The sequence below is a fragment of the Ochlerotatus camptorhynchus genome, unplaced genomic scaffold (assembly GCF_037179485.1).
Source record: "Ochlerotatus camptorhynchus isolate MF236.1 unplaced genomic scaffold, CSIRO-AGI_Acam_v1.1 ptg000768l, whole genome shotgun sequence".
NCBI classification, from domain to species: domain Eukaryota; kingdom Metazoa; phylum Arthropoda; class Insecta; order Diptera; family Culicidae; genus Ochlerotatus; species Ochlerotatus camptorhynchus.
This window is the reverse complement of record NW_027041235.1, coordinates 105,987-133,026: the sequence shown is the minus strand read 5'-3', so window position 1 is coordinate 133,026 and position 27,040 is coordinate 105,987. Positions and strand designations below refer to the sequence as shown.

General features: G+C 38.3%; 1 protein-coding gene across 4 annotated transcripts in view; it reads right to left on the bottom strand.

Annotated features, from left to right (window-relative positions):
* Dyrk2 (Dual-specificity tyrosine phosphorylation-regulated kinase 2) overlaps positions 1-27,040 on the bottom strand; it is a 127,334-nt gene that overhangs the window by 47,659 nt on the left and 52,635 nt on the right. For all 4 annotated transcript variants that reach the window (XM_065238374.1, XM_065238375.1, XM_065238376.1 and 1 more), the window contains exons 3-4: positions 18,222-18,385; positions 17,872-18,149 (exon numbers count right to left, since the gene is read on the bottom strand). In XM_065238374.1, the coding sequence (XP_065094446.1) occupies positions 17,872-18,149; positions 18,222-18,385 (442 nt within the window). The remainder of the gene's footprint in view (positions 1-17,871; positions 18,150-18,221; positions 18,386-27,040) is intronic.

Here is a 27,040-nt window from a genome sequence, read left to right as displayed (position 1 = left end):
CCGAGCGGCATTCATATTACGAGTTGATGATTTTGGTGCACTGGATTGACCGGAAACGAATGTCATCCATTAATTTGGTGCATGACCTGCACATCCAGAACTATTGTGAGTTCATTTTCATCTCATCGTTAACAGCTGAAGTGATATTGACGCATTTGAGGTGAAATTCCGCCTTGCAGAAGCTGCTGCATGAAATGGAATTGTCAATGACATCAGTAGAACAGCAGTGGTAAGTAGAAGTCATTTTCAGGATTGAAGTAATTCTCAGGATTTGATGCGATTGCCAAAGCAGCGCTACTACACAGTTTAAAGTAATGCGCCTAGAGTAGTATGCAACAACAGAGCAGGTAAGCTTGACGGCGAATGTGCAATACAACGGTCGAATCCAGGCGATAGCAATGCGCCAAAATGTTTGCAACAGTTTCACCACGAGCTCAACAAAAGCTCGCAAGCTTCAAAATTTTGCTGGTAGATGGCGCTTCGGAAAAAAAATCGCGTGGAGTTTGCTTAGGAAAGTTTTTTTTTTTTTTTTTTCCTTTGGTTTGTTTTTTCCGTCGATCTTGTTTTCCGTGCTGAGCACCAATGCTACCGACGTGCCAGGAAGGCAGCTCCCACACCTGGGCCCTACCTATCGACCCATCAACTCATGAACCGGGGACCAACGGCTTTACTTCCCATCCGAAGGAAGGCGTGATCAGAGATGTTATGCCTCAGAACATCACGGCGGCGCCGACTGGGATTGAACCCAGGCCTGCTGGGGTGAGAGGTAATCACGCTTACCACTACACCACCGGCGCCGTTTGCTTAGGAAAGTGTTTGTAAACAATGTTCAAAATGCTTCAAATGGCTAACTTTAAAGTACTCATTAATGAGTAAAAAAAGACCCATTTTGAAGAAAAGTGGCTTAACTCATTAATGATTAAACAATTTTACCCATTAATGAGTATCTGTTACCCATTAATGATTAACTATTACTCATTAATGGGTAACAGATACTCATTAATGGGTAAAAAATTTACTCATTTAATGAATTAAGCCACTTTTCTTCAAAATGGGTCTTTTTCAACCATTAATGGGTACTTTCAAGTTAGCGTGCACTTTCACTTTAAAACAGCACCACGAAAACACAACACACCGAAAGAAATTCACTGCACTTCAATGCAGTAGCACATAAACTGACGATCGAACGATGAAGGTATAATCTATAACCGTAATAACAACATAAACAAGTGCAAGTAATTAACGACCAAACGCAGCGGTATACGTAGCTAACATTAATAACGTCCCAATATCGCGTTCATCTAGATAAAATTGATAAATAGTAGATTTTTAGCGATGGGCCCAATATTAGATCCATAGGCCAACGTTAGAGACATTTCCCCTACTTTGGTGCAATAAGACTACTGAAAAAGCGCACGAGTTTCGTAGAATATTAGAACAGCTATTCAAAAAGGAGGCTGGCTAAATCGGGTCATTACTGTTGTAAACAATGACTTCTAAGGACGTGTCCAGATTTCGAATAAGGGAGGGGGGGAGGGGAATTAGGTTAGACGCCGATTAGCTGAACACCATTTTACCAAACGGTTTTTAAACCGTATGGACTCAAACTTCGGCATATGCTAACGGAATTTTAGGCATTTGTTAAAAAATACAACATGTTCATAAAAAATATTTCCACACACATAAAAATTCTGAATTTTAATAGTGATGTAAACATTCATTCACGTAAACTTGTATTTCATTTCACGCAACCGAGCAACTTGTAAACAATGTTGTTTTCAACAATTGGCATTTGTATACAATATTTGCTACATTGCATGAAATGTCTCAGAACTTTACATGATATAAAATGTAAACTTTTATGATATGTGACGCTCCACTACTTTTTCGAACTGTGTAGCCCATCAGGCTAATAATCTGCTCTGTTTCAATTTTATCTGGATGAACGTGTCTTTGGGATGGTACTAATGGATATTTTTGGTCGCTATCGAAAATTTAGTCGAATGCTGAGTTTATGTATGGGCCCAAATTAGAGGCATTTAGGCCGACATTACATCCATTTCCCTAATATATCATTTAAATCATCACAATTGGGTGGAAAACAAAATAAAATTGTCGATTGTTGCGACTATTGTGTTAAAATTTATTCCAGGATGGTCTCAAAACAATCGCAAGTGCCATTTTTTTCATTTAATGCCTAACCCATACTTTAAGAAAAATCTTTAAAAATATGTTTTTAACAAATGATGCAAAAGTTCTGGAACCCTGCACACCAAAAAAATTATGAATTTTAATGGTGATGTAAATATCCATACATGCTAAAATTGAAGCATGTAAACTTCCTTTTCACGTAAACTAGCAACATGCAAGAAATATTGCTTACAAAGATTGGATTGTTGCTTACAATATTTAGAATATTTCATTAAATGACTCATAAATTTACACGATCTGTAATGTGAATTTGTATGATATGTGACGCTCCATTTATGTGCATCATAGTGAAAGAAATTTACACTACACAGTTCGAAAAAGTAGTGTAAATTTCTGTTCAGCATGATGCACATAAATGGAGCGTCACATATCATATAAATTTACATTATATATCATGTAACGTTCTGAGACATTTCATGCAATGTAGCAAATATTGTATACAAAAGCCCATTGTTGTAAACAACATTGTTTGCAAGTTGCTCGGTTGCGTGAAATGAAATACAAGTTTACGTGAATGAATGTTTACATCACTATTAAAATTCAGAATTTTTATCTGTGTACTTTTTTGAACTGTGCAGATTATTCTATGTATAAAATACCCATTACAATTCCTTTGGTAATTCCTTCAGATTTTCCTCTAAGCATTTTTTTTAAACCTTTTGAAATTCACCTCCGACCTGCTATTGAAGTTTGCTTGTAATTTTCTTGAAACCTTACTTAGAACACTTTTGAAAATTCCTCAGAACTTTTTTCTAAAATTCTTCTTAGAATGTTGCAAGGGTTCTCCTTAAAAATCCTTAAGATTTAATAAGTACCCATTGAAATTATCTCTCGAGCTAATAATTTCTTTAGAGTTCTAGCCAACAACAACTGTTGAAAAACAAGCTAATTATAAAAAAACAATGACAATATTTCAATTTGTCAGATTCTTGGCAATGTTTGAGAGTCATTGCAGTTTCATGGAAGTGAAAAAATCAAAGCTATAAATGGGGTTTAACGATCAAAATATTTTAAAATTTTAAAAATTTTAAATGACTGAAATCTCAATCATTTGACAAAACATTAATCATGAAGGATTTCGTAGTCTGTAATTATCAAGAAAAAAAAATGTTGTGCTTTCTTCGAGTTCTACATTCAATCTGATTCGGAAACTCAAACAAATGTGAATGTTACGCATAACAAAAAATACAAAGGCTAATTAAACTTAACGTCAATTTATCGAAACTGATACCTCATCCACGTAAACTAATCCCACATAGTTTTTCAGCTAAAAAATAACGATAAGGGGCATAATAAGGAAACAGATCACTCACACCAAAAAAATCTGAATATTACTGGCGATGTAAACATTCATGCATGTTAAAATTCATACATGTAAACTTACTTTTCACGTCAACTAGCAGCTTGCAAGAAATGTTGCAAACAAAAGTGGACAGTTGCATACAATATATGGAATATTGCATGACATGTCTCATAAATTTACACGATCTATAATCTAAACTTCTATGATATATGACGCTCCATTTATGTGCATCATAGTAACGGAAATTTACACTACTTTTTTTTAGCTGTGCTGTTATACCCGACCTAACCTTGGAATCCAGCCAGCAGAATAAGTCCAAGACCCCAGTGACAAACAACCAAGAAAAAGTATCCTATTTGTGCTGGAAGTTTCATAAGAACATCATAAAAAGTAAAGGAACAACCATTTTTTGGACTTCAACTTTTATGTCAGACTAACGCCACTACTTTTGTTAATCTTCGTTTCTCTGAATCTACACACTGACGGCATCCAATCATCCCGACGTCTGCAATGTTCATAAAAGATTAATTTGGCAATTGCCAACATTTCCCCGGCCTTCTATCGCATGAATGCCTGTGTAGAATCTGATGGAAACAAAGCTCATCTCTTCCACCGAATTCTCTTTTGTCGGCTGACGGTTTTGACCTTGAGAAAAGCCAAAAATAGTCATCCTTTTTCAGGTCTGGTATGTTGATTGCAAGAACTTTATTCGGCGCAAGGCCGCTATTGCTTTGGCATTTGTAAAGCATCCCAGCAACGAGGAGTGATGTCAATGGGAGGTCATCACTTCTCCGGTGGTTGATGCTTTTCTATTTGGTCCTTGATCCGCAACGCGAATGAGGGGAAATCCGGAATCAAAAAGCCTGAGTGCAAAACGGACACAAATAAAAAAAAATCTCGCTTCTAAATGGAAACAGCTGTGACGCCAAAAATAGAGATACGTAGATAGCGTGGACAGTTTTCCGGTGAGAAAAAAAAAATGTACGGATGAGAAGCTTTCGGTTTTGGTTTGCCTTTCTGAGTGAGCTACGGGTTTTAGTAATTAGTGGTACCATCCAAGCTCTTTATGCTGGTTGGTTGCTTTGAAAAGCGAAACAGTAGGATACTGGAGGATGTTGTGGTTAAGTTGGAGAATAGCCAAGTGGTCGAATGAGCAATTTCGTTATGAATCACATCTCGATAGGAAAATTCAACCATACAATTCTTTATTCAATTTCAACTTTTGTTGATCTGATTCCTAGTGTTCACCGAAATTCAATTTTCAAAAAAAAAACACCTTGAAAACTAGCACTGAAGTGTCATGAAACGTCCTTCGTCTATCCACCTGTAATTATTTTTAGAATTCCATGTATTGCTCGAGCCAACGAAATTCATGCATACTTAACATCCTCAAAAAACTAGGCAAAACTCCATTCATTTCACGAACGAAATATAATCTACTACCTCCAGTCAAAACAAGTGGATACTAGGAAGCAGCTAGGACACCATCATCAGTCTGTTCGCTCGTCGGCTGCAAAGCGAACCGTTAAATTCACCCGAAAATGGAAATCAAACTCAGATGCCTTTTCTTCCATTCGTGACTGGTTGTTCTATGTGCAGTACATAACAGCGTTAGAATACCTTCTACTGTTGTGCCCGGAAGGAGGAAGCAATTCGTGATTACATATGACGCTATGCTTTGCTGCTGACTGAATGCAACCCGATTTGATTTAGTCAAAAGTCACGCTCCGTTGGTTGTGTCTTGAAGAACGATGGGACGACCATCAATCATACACGGAGGAGCCCATGGATTAGCATTAGTAGGATCATACGTGTGAGGATGATACCTATTTTGACGCTTGAACAACTTGCAGTTCTTTTTCATAGATTGTACAAAGGACTAAGCCCATCCACCCGTTGGATATATTTAGTTTGGTATTTTGGTGTTGAAACATTGGTAAACGTTAACAAAAAATACTCGTAGAGCGCGGTGAGTGGTGACGAGGGACCGTAGATATGAAGTATATTCCTACGAGTCAGGAAACACAGTAGTCACCTTCTGAAAATCAGCTCAATTGGTTGAGGGATAGTCGAAAACAGTGGTGGGTGGACGGGGGGAATCCTGTATTTCATTAGTGGGAAAAATGAACTTCATGACGTTTCATCGTTGTTTCCTTTTTCTGGGGTGAAGGTCAGGATCAACTACAGCTTTCCCCCGAAGAAGGCGTTACCCACTGAGCTCTACCCACCGCTTTGTCTCGGTGAGTTTTCAACCAAGCGCTCTGATTTTCTGCGAGTGACTAGTTCTCCATTGGCACTACTCACATGCAAAAAATCAGACCGACTGGTTGAAACCCCGCCGAGAGAAAGCAGTGGGTGCAACTCAGTGGGTAACGCGTTCTTCGGGAGATAGCTGTATATAATTGGTTATTTTTGGCACGGAAGGAACGGTAAGCTTGTTGTTCTCATGGAATGCTGGTCAGAATTTATTTGGAATCTTCAGTACAATTTATTTTGAACTATCCTCTGCGTTTCTTTTGAATTCTCAACTTAAACCTTAATTTTTAAATTTTTAGAATTACATTGCAATTCTAGCCTGAACTTCTAGTGAATTCTCCTACCTGTCTCAAAACGAATATACGTTGTATCTTAGGGAACGTGAACTCGTCTAATTTGACGTTCATTATGCTATATTCAATATGACGAGGTATACGTTACATCCAATGCCCGCGGACATAATTCATATTCGTTATAGATCAGGTATTACAGTAGCAGAGTTACTCACGGAATTCCATAAGAAAGCGCTTCTGAGTACCATTGAAATTATTCCGAGAATTAAATTCTACCACAATTCTTTGGAATTCATATCGAAATTGTTTTGAAAATTCTTCCTTAAATTTGATGCATTTACGAGGCACACAATTATATTTAAGAGTTTACCATAAACCCCTCTGATTTCAACCTTGAGATGGATCAGAACAGGTTTCTTATTTTCGAAGCCCTTTTTTGGTCTCAAAGAATAATCTCTTTCTTGTTATCAAGTCTCGGTAGCTTAGTGGTTACCGTTTCTGCTTACAGAGTTCAGTCCCAGGCTGGTCCCATTCCTTGCCATTTTTCCTATTCCTTATTCTATCCACACGAGATTTAAATAAAAACAGTCTGCTGCTTTCTGATCCGCATCACTTACCGCAGTGAATCCTGACCTAAAAATAATCCTACCCACTAACACATCAGCACAGTAAAAACAGCTTGACGGTGCCCCTCAGCTTTATTTATTTTCATTATATATGTCATTTTAAACACATATTTTTCTCGTAGCACTTCAATCTTCACAAAATAGTATTTATATATTTTATCCAGTTTTGAGGTATAGTGGAGGTATAGAACTGGCATGCCGAACCTTTCTAAACTTGCTTATTTTAAATTGATCTTTGTTCTATAAACTTGATTCAAGCAGCATTTTGTAAATTTCTTATTCATTTTGGACTAAAATTCATAATCATGAATAAAAGAGGGTTAGAATTGTATCATTACTGAGATTCAGAGACCACATTGATGAAGGTTTAGAGGTCACGCAAATGATTTGAAGTTTGAATGGAGATTTCGGGGCCACCCTTAGCTCAGTTGGTAAAGGTGCAGCTACAAAGCAAGACCAAACAAGGTGGCTGGGTTCAATTCCCGGTCCAGTCTAGGAATTTTTCGGGTTGGAAAGTTTCTCGACTTCTCTGGGCATAGATTCCCGAGCAAAGTAAAATATCAAATTGATAACAAGTTCTATTACCCGGTTATCACTTTTTGATAACTGAATATGTTATCATTATGGTTGAATTAACAGCCAACATAACAAAAATGATAACAAAAAATTGCTCGTTGGATATCACAAAAATAACTAATTTTGTTATCATTGATAATATCTTGATAACAAATTCTGTAAGCCATACAAATTTATTCCATAAATTTCAAATCATGTTATCATTTTGATATCTAAGCCTTACGCTGATAACTGAATTATGATCAGGGATTAAAAGCACTTTTTTATTGTTGTAATGCGAATAATTTTTAAAGTTTTGAACTAACATTGCATCGTTAATATATATATAAAGTGATAACAACTGAAAACAAAATGATATATGGGATAGCAAGACTTGTTATCTAGATGATATCTGGTTGTAATTCTACTTTGCTCGGGTTATGATTGAACTTGCCAATTATTCTCTCAAGCTCTCAATTAATAACTGTGGAAGGGCATCTAGAACACTAAGTTGAGAGCACGCAATAAGGTAATATGCAATAAGCAATAAGCTTGTGAGCAGTGTTGGGAAAATATCAAAAAATAAAATCTCACCAATGCCCAAGATCACGCTTGATTTTCGTAGACAAAAATCAACAAGAATACAGCTGCGGTTGATTTTGCAAATCTAAACAAACTGTGGTGAGATTGAGTTTAATGATTTTTGCTCTAAGCCCGAACGCAACCGAAACTTCCATAACGGCTGGCAGTAGTCACTTCGTGTCTGCCATCGGTAAACAGTAAAAAGAGATAGCACACTATACTTTCTCTTTATAAGAAAACGATGTGCAAAGGAATGATTTTTGTGTCTAGTCAACTCTCCGCTTGATTTTTGCGCGTTGTGAATTTGATAAACAAAATATAATTTGATTGATGATTTTGCCAACACTGAGCTTGAGATGCGAAGAAGAATAATAAGAAGAAGATGATGAAGATTCGGTGAATTAGTTTGTAAAATTATTCATTTTCAGTTGCATTGCTTTAACTTTGGTTGATACTAGCTCAAATAAATTGATGTTTTTGTCTTGCATATACAGTCAACTCTCCACAACTCGTCGTTCTATAACTCGATATTTTCTGTAACTCGATGGATTTTGCGGTCTCTTCATTTTACCATGCAACGTATTCTCCATAAGATGATATTTCTTCAAGTCGATGCCTACTTTGGCTTCGACATGTCAAAGGTAGAGCTTCTGAATTATGTGATATTGATGTTAAAATCAAAGGAACATTAAAACATGATAACTGGTGATCATATTGAGTATCCATGACCCATAAACCACATCAGAATATGTTCCTGGTGTTTCGGGGAAATGGTCCGTACCTGTAATTCATACCAGGACCTATCATGAGATATATCAAATATACTATATTGAACTTTCGAGAAATCATCGAGAGAAGTCATTGTTTACAAAAGCTGTTACGCCCTAATTCCAGCTCTATCGAGAGTTATAGAGAAAGTACACTGTCACAGAAGCAAAAGAGAGAAAGAGAGAGAGAGAGGGCGAGAGAGAGAGAGAGAAGGAGACTTAACACCGTTGGAGCGGCAGCTCTCCAACACAAGAAGAATGAAATGTGCTGCACGATTTAAAATGCTCTTTCACGTCTCTTTGGAAATGAAAGTGCAGTCTCACAACAACGTGCAGTCGTGCAGTCTCACAATTTACTCGCAAAAAATTGAGTAGCACCCGATCCCTAGATACTAGCCCGAATGGCCATTAGGCCAAACGGTTACCAGGTCAAATTCCTAAAAATTATTTTTTAACACTTTTGAAGTAAATTTGCTGGGTTGCAAAAGAGAATAACAAGCAAATAATTGAAGGATAAATACGGCTATTCTATATTGGGCTCAATAATTATTCCGTCTCATATCAAAAAGAAGAAGTAAGAAAATCTGATATAGACATTTAGGGTGTCAACTACCTGGAAAACCTAAAAAACCGGAAATCCTCAGGGAATTTTTCCTGGATAAACCTGGATCTTTCAGGGAATTTCATCATTACACAGAGAATTTTAAAGTTTTCATGATAAAGATTTTGTTTAAAAATATAATGCAGTTTAGTACACCAACATTTAAATTTAAATATAATTAAACTTGAAAACACTTTTCCTAGGGTTTTTCCAAGATCAGACATTTGACAAACATCATTAAAGACCTTGCATAATTTGTGCTATCTGCTTTCAAGGTAGGCCTGAAGAATTCCAGATTCTATGTGAAACCTGATTACCAAGATAGTTTTTAGTAGAATTACAAGTAAATCTTGAATACGATTTGAACGAAATTTTAATAAAAATTTATACGAACTTCTTGTGTTAATTCCTAAGATATTCTGAAAAGGACTCGAAGAAAACTGTAAGAAGAATTCCAAAGGATTTCTTAGATCAATTTCAAGAAGTTTCAGGGAGACCCAGTATCTGGAGCAATATTCCATGGGAATTTTTGGAGAACACTTCGGGAGTATGCTGAAAATAGGATTACAATTAAGGTTGAAAACAATTCCAGGAATACTTCAAAGGAACTCGGAAACTAATTCCAGGAGAATTCTGACTTGAATGCCAAAACATTTTTAATTAGAAAACTATGGAATTTGTCACATAAATGCAAGCGAATTCTAAGAAAACATTCAAAGGGAGTAGAATTCCAAGGGAATGAGTAAAAGTTAAAGGGCATTCTGAAATGAATAGTATTTCACAGTATTCCCGCAAAATTACAAGGAAATTGAATTCTGAGAATGATTCCAACGCAATTTCAAGGAACATTTTAGGAAAATTGCAAACATATTCCAATGATAATTTTTAGAGAATCTAAAGAAGAGATCCAAGGAAATTTTGAAGAGAATGTTATATAATTTATGGGAATCCTCATCAGAACTAATAAGGAATTCCTAGAAAAATTCCGTAGGAATTTCTGGAGAATTTCATGTGAATTTTCCGGAGAGATCTCCGTTAAATTCTTAGGTATTACTGCATAACTGATTCATAAGTCAATAATTCTATAACTCGATGGTCCCTTGAATATCGAGTTATGAAGAGTTGACTGTATTCACCTGTCAATTTACCATATTTCGTATTTTTTTCCCTCACATTTCTATCTTCCTTAATATGCTGAAAAACGGATTGTAACAACAACATACTTTTTGTTCACTGCCATAACAACAGAGTATTCAATTTTGTTCAACATTTGGACATGAAGAAGCAAAGTTAGAGCGCTGTTAGTGGTTTTTGGAATTCTTCCATATTAATTCCCATACACATTTCAAATCATTTGCGCGACCTTTAAACCTTCATCATCAGTGTTCACTCGGCTGTCGACTGAAGCAGGCTACTCTAGATGTGTGACACGCAATCGTCTGTTTACTCGGCAGCAACCATTGTGAGGTCCTCCTCATTGTTCTTCATCAGCAGTTCTGTTGGTCGATGCGGCGTCGATTTCAGAAAGCAACCGTTTCGTGATGAGTGTGTGAGTGATGACCACGTTTTGCGTTCATTGCTGCCATGGAAGCGCCCTGGCCCCCCGTTGGCAATACTGCCATACAATGAAACCACTGTGAGCGGATTCCATTCAAATGGAGGAGGCTTATTGGATAGCATAAGATAAAGTGTTTATTGTGCTGTACCTTTTGACTATAGTTTAAAAATATATTGGATAGTGAAAAAGAATCCTTGGCTCTGTAAATTTAATTCTATTGAGCTTGATCAAATAAATAATAAACCACAATAAACCCGCATCAATCATTGTTTGCACAGCTTTATATTTTGGGTAATGATACAAACTGAGAGGGTGGCCTATCAGAAATTCATCAATTTATTCAAAATTAAACACCCTACTGTCACATTCTCAAAACAAAAAATGAGTTCAATTAGTTCGAGGCTGCGAGAGATATCCAGACTCGATAAATATGAACGTCAGAAAGAGCCATGCACAAATTGTTTGATGGTGCTTTTCTTATAGTTGAACAATAATACAGAATGTGGTATTAATATCTAGCGTAAAGTAGCCGAAATGGCGAAAAAATTATAAAATTTTGATTTGACCTCACAGAATTCCATGAAATTTAGCTAGGGGCCAATGAACCAAGTTTGTGCTGGAATTCAGTCATTTTGACTCATGCCTAACGGTTCATATAACCGAAATGACGACTGAGACAAGAGCAGTTCCTCGCGGTATGACGAATCGGTAAAACTCGACCTTCTCTGATTTGCATTTGAGTTTTAATCATTAATATTTTTGATGAAATTCGGCCATTTTGGATCTTGTAACTGTTTTTTTTTAAATGGTGTCTTTGACATTAAAAAAATGTACCGTAAAACGGGGTAACATTGATAGTTTTTTAAAGTATATTCTAAATATTTTTTACAGCAATGAATGTTTTTCAAAGTACTGAGGATCCAAGAGTTAATTTGTTAGTAATATGTTGAACGAAAATTAAACCATTTGCACTATTTTTTTTTGTTTTGTGACTGAACTTCAGTATTTTGATTTGGGGTTACTTTGATAATGCTCGATGAATGTAGAAAAAATAAGTGAAACTCAAACAATTTAGTTCTTTAATTATGAAACTTTGAATGTGTGTATAATCAGAAAACTTCATAAGCAATAAGAATACAACATTGAATTTGTGATGGCTGTATCGGAAATACATTTCATAAGTGATGATTTGAGTGCTTTTTCAAAAAGGCGAAAAACACGAAAATTGTTTTTTAATATTTTTTTTTAAATATGTAACACTACATAAAAACTATATACAATATCAACGGAAATACCCTAAGCTACAATATGGAATCATTGTTTCTTATTTGTAAAAGCACAGCGAGTAAATTTATTCTTTATATAATACTATCAAAGTGACCCGCATTATCAAAGATACCCCGTTTTACGGTAGCACGAAAACGACACTTCTGATCGAAATGACATCTGAGATAAAATTGAAGCAATAAATAAAGCCTTTCTGGGATAAATATTCATGATATTAATTTTTAGTAATAAGTAATTAAAAAAAAATAAAAACTTAAATATCTTAAATAGTTAAGTTCCACCAAACTTGAGCGTCTGTTCACCATGGAGGTGCGGCTCAAAACGGCGTCTGTTCTCCATGTTAAGAGCGGCTGATAACCGTCCTAGTGCCAGCGTGGAACTCTAAACAGAGCGGTGCACAATGGTCCCCCGGCAAGACAGGGGGTTGGGGTAGGCCCGACAAGCCACCCTGAAAAAAAAAAAACAAAGTTGCAAATACCGAAGAAAGAAATACTGATCGGAACAATCGGTACAGACCTACGCGACGAAATAAGGACTACGATTGGAAGCTCGGAACATGGAACTGCAAATCGCTCGGCTTCCCGGGTTGCGATAGGTTAATCTATGAGAAAGTGACCTGCGGACCCTTCGCAGACTACGAGGCTGGCGAACTGTGGCCATGGATCGAGTAGAGTGGAGACGACTTCTTCGGACAGCAGAGGACAACAAGGCCTTAGCCTGATTGGTAAGGTAAGTAAGTTCCGGGTTTATATATGTTAAGGGTGGATAGGGCTTTCAAATTTATGAAAAATCATTTTTAAACATAGGGTTGGAAATTAATGCTAAGTCAGTTATTCAACATTCTTTGTTTTGTCTCTTCTGATTTAAATATACCAAATGAAAAATTGAAGTCTTATCCATCACACCCTCTTTTTAGAGGAATTCGATTAAAGTTAATTATGATACATCAAAATTGAAAAGTAAATGGAAAGTACAAAAAAAACTAAAAATTATCATTATTGTTTATTTATTTGTTGTACAAAATATTGTCCATGCAGTTTCCTTGAATTGTGCCTCTAGTTGTAACCTTGTAGGTTTTTTGGTTACTTCGTAATTATTATTGATTTAAAACACCCATGCAAAGTTGCGACGCTTTCTAAAAATGAAAAGTGAAAGGCAGAGCATAAAAATTGTTTTAAAAGCGAGATCTAGGTAAAACATTCAAAATCTGTAATTTTGAATGTTGGTACCAGGTTCGATGACATGCAAGCTTCATGAAAAGTTATGTGAAAAGAGGAAAGCCAAAGTAGTTCTGCCAATTTCATAGAACTTTATAAGAACTTCTTAGAACTTTTACAAACATCTAAGAAATTTGGAAAAATTTCCAGAGAAAATTTGCAAACTTCAGAAAAGATCTGCGGAATAAGACGACCTTAGAAATTCTGGAATTAAATACAAACTTCAGCATAGTCCTGCAATTTTCTTAGAACTTCGCTGAGCTTCAAAAAAAAAATTAATAACAATCAGAGAAGTTCGCAATGCCACACAATTTTTTGTTTTAATTTCGGAAGCTCTGCTTACATTTGATTTTTCTAGAACTCGAGAAGCTTCTCAAAGGTTTACATATCATCTCTAACCATCATTGACTATTGCTGATGTTTGCTGAATTTTTGAAAAAAAAAATCAAATCTCATGTGAAAAAACACAGAATGTGAAGCATTTTGAACTTTTCTGAAGGTCACATGCATGTTTTGAAGTCCACAGATGTAATTATTCCAAAGGACTTCAATTGATCAAATACCAGCATCATGTTCTCTGGATATTTTGGTTATTCTTCTTGCTGATTTGTAATTATTATGCAGGTTTCTAATTATTCAATAGATAACATCGTGATTCAGATATTCTTTCGATTGATCAGGAATTAGTTCAAAGACCTGTAATTGATCAATTATCTGAATCATGTTCTATTGATATTGCGCCAATTCTTCTGATTGATTAGTAATTATTATGAGAATTTATAATGGTACAATAAATAAAATCATGCCTCTAAGATATTCTTGCACAAAAGTCGGATTACCAGGAATTATTTAAAACAAACAGCCTTGGCAGCTAATGACCAAGTAATACAAATTCATAGAATTATGTTGAGTAAACTTCTTTACAACCGAAATGAGTCGTACAAATGTTATACAAACTGCTATTGAACATGTTTGTTGCTAGGGTAAGTGCTTTCTAGCAACACTGCCAATGTGAGCATTTTAACAATATACGTTCGAATTGCGGATGATTGCCTCATGGTTGAATTCGTCGTCAACTGATGAGCATCCATATGGCTGTCATCTAAATAAAGAATAATATTTATTTGAAAATTGGCTGTAAAATATACAACTCTCAGAGGACAACAATTTAAGGATAGGATGACTTTGAAATGCATTAGATTAGTTTGGTGATTCGATTCGAATAAAAATCATTTCTTCCACCACGAAATCTACAGTTTCGGTTTCCACGCTTTATCAATGCTCGTGGTACCATCTCTGACAGTGATGATTTTGTGTCCACCTCGTTTGTCAACGCAGATCAGCAAATGACGTTCGATAGGATTATTTACATCCTCGTTTTGGATGATTTACGTTATGGGGCCAAACCAATACCATATGTATTTCAATTTGGGATGAAAATCATTCTACAGAGAGCATTACGTATGTCAACTGCGGCCCGTTCGCTTCTCGTAAGAATGTTCATCCTGTATTGGAGAGGAGCATCATCTGATTACAAAACAACCGTCACCCGGTTGTAGCTATCGTACGAAGATGTTTCGGTTTGAATCGCCTGAGGTGTCATTCGAACAGAGGATGATGTTTAGGTACAGTGTAGACAGGAAAGCAAACGAATATTTAAGCAGGCTGGTGCAGTAAAAATTTGTTTCGATTGTCATTCCAATTTCACTTTTCGGCCAAAGCAGAAGCAAAATTACCAGTTGAAGCCCCGACTCAAGAAAATTTGCAAGGATAAATCCCGTTAAAAACCTGCCTGGACGCCATCAAAAGATTTGCCGCACCTTCATCAAGAATTAAACGCAACTTCCACCCGTTGATTTTGAAAACCCCCGCACCAAGATGCCAAAGAAAGTCAGCTGCAATCCTTGCCCTCGGCCACTGTGTGTACCTTGTGGACCGTGTGGTCCATGTGTAAGTATTATCCAAGCAGTTTTATAAGGGTAGTTGTTTCTTGATTTTAATTTTTCCTCATCAGGGCCCCTGCGGACCATGCTTTGACTCATGCTGCCCTCCGGTATGTGGTCCGTACCAACCGTGCTTTGGAACATGCTCACAAGTAGGTTGTGCTCCTTGTGTTCCTTGTGGTCCCTGTGGTCCCTGTGGACCGTATGAACCACGTGGACCGTGTGAACCACGTAGACCATGCCTGCCCTATGGACCATGTGCACCAATGCCACCGTGTGGACCATGCGGACCTTGTGGACCATGCGGACCTTGTGGACCTTGCGGGCCGTATGGCATGTGTGGGCCTTGTGGACCGTGTGGCTCTGGTGGCCCTTGTGGACCGTGTGGCCCATGTGACCCTTGTGGCCCTTGTGGACCGTATGTACTATGCCGCGATTCAAATAATGGATGCTGAAGATGATCCCAAAATGAACAAATGGTGTTTTTTTTTTCTTCGTGAATAAAGATTGTTACAAAGAGAAGACAAATGTGTTTTCTCACCATGCAGACTCCTAAGCATCTTCGATGCTTGCTAATCAATACAATAAGGCCTATTCTGCACGGCGTGTTAGGTGAGGTGACTCGCTGTCACTAGAGAAGTGACAATTGTCACCTTGGGTGAGGTGACTCCCCACTTGATTTGCGCTCCACTCACTCCACTCACTCCACTCCAAATGACTCAATGAACCTGACTGTTTTGCGCACTGATTAGGGTAGTGTAGATTAGAGAGGGTATAGTATAAGAGAGGAGCGGACTGGACTGGCTGGTTTTTGGCCAAACGAACTGTCAAAGCCAGAGTCAATCGAGCAGCGCCTATCAAGATAACATTGGAAGTGTTACTAGAAACTAGAGAGGGTCTAGTAGGGTAGGATGGTGCAAAACGCACCCTTTAAGCAAAATCGTCAATGGCTGGCGAATGGAAGCTAAAATCAAGAAGAAAGTAATGGCGTTTGGTTCATTACCATGTTTTCTACAAAGATCGAGTGATTTAGAACTACAAAAGGATGATTTTCCATGACTTTCAAGGTATTTTCTAAATTGCTTCCAAAATGATAGCGGGTTAAAACGCCTGATTCATGATGCAACATTGGGACAAGACGCACGACAACAATGGCCAAAACGCACCACAACATTGGGGTAAAATGCACCCCATGGTAAACAAACCATAACCCCTGCAAGTATATAATGCAAAGGGATGCGGTATTTCAAATCAAGCATAACTTTTCAAAAGGACGTAAGTCGCAAAAATAAACAAATCGGTATTTTGCATCTAACCGAATATAAAATACATGCTTTTCCTACGAGTTAATGAAAAACAAGGTTTGAAATTGTAATGTATTATGGAAAATATATTTAATGAACGCCCTGTGTGACCTTTTTTCATTATTTTTAAAATGGTGTTGAAACACCCTTTTATTGTCAACATGACTTAACTGTTAAAATTTGATGATAACACAAAAAATGGATACGATGTCGCCTCTTTGTAAATTCAGGCTCTTTAGGTTGAACGATCTTCTTGTACCAATGCGCTGAAATGCAATTAAAATAGCTTCAGATTTCAAGCATAACTTTTTAAAAGGACGTATGTAACTTTGGATAGGAAATTAGAAACATTGGATAGCAATGTCTATATGAGATTATTAAATGCTATTTAAAAGTTAATGCTATTTTTTTAAATCTGTTTGTGCTATTAGTTGGATAAAGGGATAGCGTTTAAGAGAATTGTGAAAAATGTCGAGTTTTGCAAACACGGACAAGACTTTTGATAAAACAAAATCATACACCTTTTACTTGTGTACTACTCACATACACCCTGATTGATTCGTCGGTATCACACCTTGATTGTTACATACACCCTGCATGATTCGTCTATTTGACAGAAGGGTTTTCACATACGTCAAATCAGATACACCGGTTTTTGTTTTGCAGTGAAGATACGTCGGCAGCTCGAAAAGCATTGAGGAATTGTCGGTTGGTTGGTTTATTAACATAACTACCCAGAGTTGTGAAATAATCGATATTAAAAGCGGAGATGAGAGGGTCACCGCATTATCTGCTGTCAGATGTTATACGTTTTGTGTTTTTCGTATTAAGAAAGCGCTAGTCAGATTGGTATGTGAAGTTCAATATTAAAGTCAAGATTAAAGTGCAATTTTATTAGAATACTTCTGAAATAATAAACATGTTGCTCCCGGAAATACAAAAACAAGCATACAAACTTGACGCATTTGCTGATTGATAGTGGTTACTTTGTTTTTTTTTTCACATACGACGCTTCACTGTGAGCGTATCTGCATTTTTTGTGTTATCATCAAATTTTAACAGTTAAGTCATGTTGACAATAAAAGGGTGTTTCAACACCATTTTAAAAATAATGAAAAAAGGTCACACAGGGCGTTCATTAAATATATTTTCCATAATACATTACAATTTCAAACCTTGTTTTTCATTAACTCGTAGGAAAAGCATGTATTTTATATTCGGTTAGATGCAAAATACCGATTTGTTTATTTTTGTGACTTACGTCCTTTTGAAAAGTTATGCTTGAATTGCTTGAATTCCAATAAAGATCCTTATCTTTTGCCATGAATATCGTGATTTTCAGTGCCCGAAAAGATTTCTTTGACTTACCTCATCAACTCAAAACTGATACACAGATGGTTGCGGAAGTAGAAGTAGTCTAGCATGTGTATCACGTTGTATGCTCCGTCCACATCCTTCTTGCGCAGCTCATCCAATATCCGGACTTCGACCAGGGCCTGATGGTGGAAGCGTTTCTTATTGCGAATGATTTTGATTGCCACATGCTGGTTGGTTTTGTGGTCCAATGCCCGGATAACCTGTCCGAAGCTGCCTTTGCCGATGACCTCCAGGATTTCGTACCGATAGCAGACGTGGTCGTGGATCACCTAAGGAAGGAGGGAAGGATTTTTGTTTTCGTATTGAGAAATACAAGGCACAAGGGAAGTTTGATTTACTACCTTATTGTAACTGCCATTGTCATCATCGTAGCCCGAGTTAAGCGCTGTGCCAGGTTTGGCGTTTATCTTGCAGGCATCGAGACCCAGATAGTAGACCTCCGGATATTTCTCAATTTCCTGCTTCTCGTAGTCTGTCAAACGATTTCCGTGGTACTTGAGCGCTTCTGAAAAACAGAGAGAATATAGTGCAAGGTGAGTAAAGAACACTGGCGCGATTGATAGTTGTTTCTCTAAAAATGTATTCTTTGCCCAAATCAAGTTTCTGATTCGTTCAATGCTATATACGACATGTACTAGTAACCTCCAAAGGCTCAGTTGATAATCCTCCTGCATCAGGAATTCACACGAAGTAAGCTTCAGCGACGCTATTGCTGTATCTTATAGAAAATGTTTAACTTTCAAGGAGGCGTTCTTGCATGTACTCTTCTACTACGAGCATTTCTTCAAAACCTAACCAAATGCAATTTTACCGTCATGCCGACCGTGTGTAGGTAGCTTGTACTGGTTACTTTCCGGTAGTTCTCGTGCAAGAAAACCATGAATTATAAATATAACCACACAAGAAAGTTACTTCCCTTCGCTTCCGGCATCTAGAAGAGCATGGTGTTGTTAGTTTTGTATAATGCCATTGGAAGGTGTTGAAATATCTTCCTTCCAGCGAAATTGCACCAAGTTCCGTTTGCTCTTCCTGATGATTCGCTAGTTGCATGTGTACGGTGGATGAGTGGAGAAGCGGTAATTCAATATTTCCTCTGTTTACAAAACATGCTCTTCCTTTGAGCTGCATAATTTGTACTGCTGTTGCTACTGCTCTTTCATGGAAAAGTTTTACCATCATCGTCAACCGAGACAGCTGATGCTACTCTACAGTAGGTGAAGTGAAGCTATGACGAGCTTAATAAAGCTATGATGCGATGTCATGCGCTGAAGCAGCAAGTCAAATGAGCCTCGAAAGAACATTTATGAATTTTTGAAATAAGCTATCGTGCAACTCCATTGTAAAGCTTTCAACGAGAATTCGACAGCAATTACTCAATTCAACTATAAATCAACATAATTTGTTAATTGTCCGGGTAACGATCGCGATGAAGACACAAATCGTCCGACCACCAACATCACCCATTTTTCCCTACCACGCAGAGTACACCCACGCACGCACTCTCTACCAACCAGATATTGCCATCAATTACCGGTGCCCGTAAATTTATTATTTACGACGATTTATACACAGCCCTAGCGTGAGTATGTGTATTATCCATCCAACATAGGAATTATCGTCGTTTGGGCGGTCGACGTCAATTTTCCTAATGCATGAAACGTGGATCATATCGAGTGTCCTGGTGAATTTTTTCCCTGTGCTTGCTTCCTTTCGGAGTTTAACATTCGTATTAGAGCAATGGATGTTTTTTTGATACAAGGAATCAAAAAAGAATGGCAGCAAACAAAAAATGATAGGGCTGTTCGTCCTACACGGTCGAGCGCGTAATACGGTGCCTGTAGATGTTCTGAAACAGGTAGGGAAGGTAGTAGAAAGACAGTAGTAGGTGGTAAACAAAATTCCTTTCTGTGTATTGAATTGACTTTCGCTTTCGTCATCGAGTTGGGAGTCCACTGGGTGATCTAAGCTCCGAAATCGGTGCTATTCAATTCATGTCGCCAAAAATAGTCGTACAGGGTTGTATTAGATTTAAGCGAAAGATTACTAGTCTAGATTGTAATTGTTTACTCAAAGTATATAAAATATAATCGTTGTTAAGAAAATGTAAGAAGTTTTAAGAACTTTAGGAATTTAGTTATTTGAAAAAATCTTACCTCTCGAAGACTTCTCATACTCCCAGAGTTGTACAAAATCCATGAACTGTAGGAAGTATCGCCATTCCGAGAGCTCCACAAATTGTAAAATCTTCGGAAATACTGTCCTCTAAATTTCCAAAATTCTCGAAACTACAGCTAGATCAGAGCGCCACCGTGACCTTTCGCATACGCCGGAAAAAAGTATGCATTGAGAAAATGGCAGTTGAAGCAACCGGTGAACACTCGTGTTTATTTCAGTTACCGTGGCGACGTAATTTTTGATTAGCCCCGGTCCCTTTCAAATTGTGTCATTATTTATGTACGGTCCTTATATTTGAAATGACGTTTCACATTCATCAAGGGATGGCCGATTTTCATTCGAATAATTGATAAATCGATTAACGAACCGAAAAGTAAAATATATGTAATCGGTTATATAGGATAGGATCATCACCACCGATCGTTTCAAACATGTGCTGCACTCTTATTGGTTGAAAAATGGCAGCACAGCGAACAAAAAATAATCGAGTTATTAAAAAATGGGACATCCCTGACTTTGGTGTGTTTGTTTTGATAAAAATGAGCGCAAAATTTCATCTCTACCAAAGGGGCAGCAAAACCACAAAATTACCTTGAATACGGGGGTATTCATTGGATGAAAGGGACCGTGAAAGAGGACACTAAAATAGAAAGTTTTTCTTCCGACAGTTTCATCTTAGTATTCATCTTTGGTTGAAGTTACGAAGTGCAATTCCCATGTACATATATTAAAAATTATAGTTAATTAATTGATACTGTTTTCAATTTGAAATCATTTATAATAAGCTTGAATGTTTTGTTATAAAGGGTGATACGGTCAAAATTTGGTCAAGGGAAAACGCGTGTAAATCGGTGAAATCGTTTATTTAAAAAATCAAATTAAATTTCTTTTTCAAGTTCAATTAGTATAAAATTCAGGAAAAATATTCAGTTAGGCTTCCGCTTTTCCAAATCCGAATTGCCGGGCCTTACGCTTGACCCCTGCCATCAGATTTTGTACAGCCACCTTGTCCACTTTCTTCGCCGCAGAAAGCCAGTTTGCCTTGAACTGCTGCTCGCCCTTAGCAGTTTTTTTGGTCTTCTTTAGGTTCCGCTTGACAATAGCCCAGTATTTCTCAATTGGGCGGAGCTCTGGCGTGTTGGGAGGGTTCTTGTCCTTGGGAACCACCTGCACGTTGTTGGCGGCGTACCACTCCATGGCCTTTTTACCGTAATGGCAAGATGCCAAATCCGGCCAAAACAGTACGGAACAACCGTGTTTCTTCAGGAAAGGCAGCAGACGTTTATTCAAACACTCTTTCACGTAAATTTCTTGGTTGACAGTCCCGGAAGCTATGAAAATGCTGCTTTTCAAGCCACAGGTACAGATGGCTTGCCAAACCAGATATTTCTTTGCGAACTTTGACAGTTTCATGTGCTTGAAAACATCTGCTACCTTTCCCCTTCCTTTTGCCGTATAAAACTCCTGTCCCGGAAGCTGCTTGTAGTCGGTTTTGACGTAGGTTTCGTTGTCCATTACCACGCAGTCAAACTTCGTCAGCATCGTCGTGTACAGCCTCCGGGATCGCGCTTTGGCCGTCGTATTTTGTTTATCATCGCGATTTGGAGTCACTACCTTCTTGTAAGTCGATAGTCCGGCTCGTTTTTTGGCTCGATGCACGGTTGTAGACGATACACCCAGCTTATTTGCGGCATCTCGGAGAGAGAGGTTAGGGTTTCGCTTGAAACTACCGGCAACTCTCTTTGTCGTCTCAGCGGCTTCCGGTTTTCGATTTCCTCCCGATCCAGACTTCCTGGCTGTCGACAAACGTTCCCCAAACACTTTAATTACATTTGTAACGGTTGATTTGGCAACTTTTAGCGATTTTGCCAACTTTGCGTGCGAGTAGCTCGGATTTTCGCGATGCGCGAGCAAAATTTTGATACGCTGCTCTTCTTGCTTGGACGGCATTTTGACAACTGAAGAGTGAATTCCAAAATCAAAATAGGAGCAACATTCTACACACACACACCTTCAAAATAAGGGGTGTTCAGGTTTTTTAAATGCAAAATTGAAAGAAATACGTCAAGTTGATATTGACCAAATTTTGACCGTATCACCCTTTATCACCGAAAATATGGTGATCCAAAAAGCAGAACTGTACAAGGGGTAATCAACTCTGCACATTGTGCCGAAACACATCATGGCACACTGATCGGTGCATCATGGCACACGGCGACAAGTATGATTTTTTTTCCTTTGGTTTGTTTTTTCCGTCGATCTTGTTTTCCGTGCTGAGCACCAATGCTACCGACGTGCCAGGAAGGCAGCTCCCACACCTGGACCCTACCTATTGACCCATCAACTCATGAACCGGGGACCAACGGCTTTACTTCCCATCCGAAGGAAGGCGTGATCAGAGATGTTATGCCTCAGAACATCCCGGCGGCGCCGACTGGGATTGAAGGCCTGCTGGGGTGAGAGGTAATCACGCTTACCACTACACCACCGGCGCCGTTGACAAGTATGATGCAAAATATAATATAAAATGGCATCACTGTTTTGTGTTGTGATTTTGCCAATCGTTGCTAAGGATTACTTCAAAGTAAGGGGAAAAGGAATTTATGTGTTAGTGCCATTTTCCAGCGAAATTGCCCCCAATCATAATAAGAGATTGTATAATTGACGAGACTTTCTTTGTCCTTATGCCTTCTGGGGGATGAACCTCTACAGAAAGTCCACACGGCATTTAATAGATGTTCATAGCTTCAGGGAAGTCCAAACGAACTAGTGAGAGTCACCACACCAGAATTAACTAGAATTAAGTATTAACTCGATGGCCATATGATCCGGACCGAGAGTCAATTGTATAGGTAATGAGCATTGCAGCGATAATGTGCAGTGTCAACAACACCACGGTGCCGAACCATTCTTTAGATGTATCTGCAATCGCAGCTGTTACTCCCACAGAACACTCCGGTACGATTTCTATGGGCTGAACTCGGATTCGATTAACAGTGGAGGTCTCTCTACGCTCTTTCGCCACTGACTGATAGCAGAAATAGTTTTCAATGAGATGTCACAGGAAGATTTTTTTGCTCTCAATTTTGATTTTAACCGTTAAAACGACCAAAACGATAGCAACCTGAGTAATCATTATCAGCGAAATCACAACATCAAATTTAGATTTCAATTTGATCTCAGACTTTGCTCGGGACTGCAGGTGTATTGCTGCTACTAAAACCGCCGGTTTGCATTTTATATCGAGTCCTTCATATTTTCAGATTGTAGCATTGCCCGAGTAGCATGACGATATTGCAGACAAGATTCATGTTCCACTTGCCAGTTGGGTTCTTGGTTTTGGCAAACGTCTGCCAGAATGACGCACGGTAGAGAACTGTCTTCTCCTGGATGGACAGCTTCTGCCATCAGTCACCCTTTTCCTTCTTGCGGAGGGGCTAATCTTTGAGTGCCACTTCCTTGAAACGGATGACCGGCAATCGGCTCGTTGAATATTATCACGACTTTTTTCCGTACTTGACTTGAAAATGTAAACACACAATCTCAAAACTCATAAGTGCAGAGTTGCCAAACTCATAGGTTACTGAGACTGATAGCTTGATTGCCACACTTCGGCACGTTCAGCACAACGCTTAACCTAGCTTTCGGCACAGATAAAGTATAATGAGAGAGAAGGATTAGTAATTTCCATTTAATTCCACTACCTTATTTGCTTATTCTTGACAGATACGCGTATTTCGTCAACAATGTGCAGACTTCTTCAGTGTCTAGTACTAATGCTCGAGTTCTGGCAGTTTTCGATCAAATTCCTGGATAGCAATTTTATACCTCAGTTGACCGGAAGAATTAAAAATCGAAATTTCTTAACAAAGTTATTTGTCTGGCAAGCAATCTGCAGTTGTGGGCTGAAAATCGAAACTTTCCTTACTTCTGGAACCATGAACCAGCAAATTTATCAGTAGACGTGCCTACGGAAGAGACTACCCAACTAACATTTTCAGCTTTATAAGCCAACTTCTCCAGCATTGTGCTGCAAAGTAGCTGAAAAAACCTGCAGATACAGCTGCACGCAGAAGCTACCAAACTAGGTTTGGAGAGCGTTTACGCAACTTTTTCACAACCATTATTCAATTTGTCAGTCGCATTGAAAAACAGCAGCCAATAAACGCTAATGTCACTTTTATCGAAGACAACAAATCAAGAAGACTGGCAACTCTTTCATTTTCTCACAGGAACGCTATGAGACAAGTACAATCGCGTCATCTGCCGCTTAAAGGTAAATGCTTCGAACAAATTTGATAGCAAAGATTACATCCCCAGAAGAAGGGTTTGTGTATTTGCTCACTTTTCTATGTGTTGCTTCCACTTTCACTCAAGCGCAGCGCCATTGTATCTGTCGCTTGGATTCTGGCAAAGTTGCCAGTTTTCTTGATTGGTTGTCTTCGCTTTTATGCAAATATTTTTTTTTCCTTGATTTATTTTCCGTCGATCTTGTTTTCCGTGCTGAGCACCAATGCAACCGACGCCAGGAAGGCAGCTCCCACACCTGGACCCTACCTATCGACCCATCAACTCATGAACCGGGGACCAACGGCTTTACTTCCCTTCCGAAGGAAGGCGTGATCAGAGATGTTATGCCTCAGAACATCCCGGCGGTGCCGTCTGGGATTGAACCCAGGCCTGCTGGGGTGAGAGGTAATCACGCTTACCACTACACCACCGGCACCGCTTTTTATGCAAATATTAATCAACTTTCAACTTGTAGCTGCAAAACAAAGCTAATAAAGTAAATATATTACTCATTTGATGGCCTCTACTCAACCAACCACTCTTGCTGAATAACATAAACATCAAAAGTGCTTTTTCAACAACTAAACAACCTGTACTCAACTAACAAACTGTGTTAACGCTACTTTGGAAGCATTTTAACAGTCAGCTTGGTTTATTTTTAGACGTGTGCAGTTTTACAGCTTTTACTCTGCTCCTTTACAATTGTATTAAGTCATGTATATTATTTTACGTCAGTTCATAGTGTTGGCGTAGCGAAGTTGGTAGTGTCAAGGTTTGCCAATGCGGTCATCTCGAGTTCGATTCCAAGTTCCCCGGTGCATTGTAAATAATTTGGTGGTGTGCTTTATAATTAATTTCGATTAATTTGATTCACACAGCAAAATAAACTCAATCAATTCCTCCAACAAAAAAAGCGCAAATAATATTTAACCTGGCTTCAAGAGAAAGCTGTATAGTGATTATTGGAGAACCGTGAAAAGGTTAAATAAGCGCCTTCCAAGTTCGAAGACAACTTAAAAGTAGGATAACAGCTGTTTAGAAGCGTTAATGGAAGTGCAATAAGAGCTTGTTCCAACCGTCCCAAAAGCCATAAGTAGCTGACTAAGTTCGCCAGATTTGCTTGTATAGAGGTTGCGTAAAGGTTGCCTCATATCGTATAACGTTTGAATACAACTTGAGACTGTATAAATGAAATGAGTAAAGCGTTTACATTGTGAAAATTGTTAGTTGGGTACTGCCTTCTCTGGATAAACATGAGGTGGATTGCCTTTTTTGGCTGCCCCTATTAAAATTCCACCAAACAGTGGTTCAGCGAAAATGGCGTCGCAGTCTTTCTCAAGGAGATGCATCCAGCCAATACTCCGGAACTAAGGCCAATTGTGAAGAACATACTGAAGAAAAAGGGTGGAACTGCAATTGACCTGAAGGTTTTCAAGCGGAAATGGAATTTGGCAGCCAAACAAGTGGGCGCAGGGCTCGTGAAAAAAAAAGTTCAAACAATGGCCTATGGTAAGAGGAAGACTGAAACCATAAGCATAATACCTACTAATGCATAGCTGTTACATTGATCTATGAAAAATAAAACGTAATTTTAAACCCCAACAAGATTTACGTGTCCGGATTGTTACGAGTTTGCGTTTCTTTTGCCTATGGTTCAATGTTCGGCCACGAAGCTTATGAGCGGTGATGATTTCTTGTCGCACAGAAGAGTATGAGGCATGGCTCTAGAAGATCATCATTTCAAATCTCATTTAAGTCGTAATAGAGCAGTTCCACACCAAATGACGAATTGGAAAAACACGACCTTCTCCGATTTGTATGAAACTTTGCGTAATTGTTTGTTACGGTCAATGATTCACATTTCTGCTAAAATTTGACCACTTTGGAATTTGTTAAATATTCAAAGTAGCCTTGTTGAAATTTTTGAAATTTTAGAATGGAAATGGCTATTCTGATGGAGCTGATGTCAGAGACAAAGTTGTAGAGAAAAATACTGTCTACCAGAACTTTGGTAATAATGTATATGGATAGGATTAAAGCAACTGATTTTTGGGTTTTGATAAATTCCGGGTAAACCATCAAACAGAATACCACAAACGTAATAGTTTAAAAAAAAAACATCCTGTTTTCGAAATATTCATATAACCAAGGGGTAGGTCATTCCGCACACCAATCTTGGGTCGGCTTTTTTGTTAGTGTACCGCAAGTGTACCGCAGGTGTGCCGATTGTGTCGGTCATAAAGCAAGCTGCAATTGTTTGTAAAATATCCATCCCGGCAACCCGGTATTTCTGACACCTTGAATGTTTTGGTTTGAAATCGCAAAGATAAATCGGTTTGAGGATGACGCGGGAAGTGGCGGGTGTGTGAAATTTTGGTGTTTTGTGTTCATAGGATAATAAAAGTCCTGTGTTTTAGGGTTTAATAATGCCCTCAAAGCCAGATCAGAAACCTTTCATGGTTTTAAAGGCACCGATCTATCAGCGGCCGGAAAAAGTTGGAACGGGTGGGGAACATTGTTGGAGACCGACTACAGAGGATGATGAATAGACGTCTTTACATTCAAAGTGTTTTTATGTTACTTCATACGCGAAGTTAACGATTTTCAGAGTTGGTTGGAAATGCTAACATGAAGCTTTAGTGTGATGATTTATTAGCTAGAGAATGATCTTTAGAAGAGGGTAGGTGGATAGTTC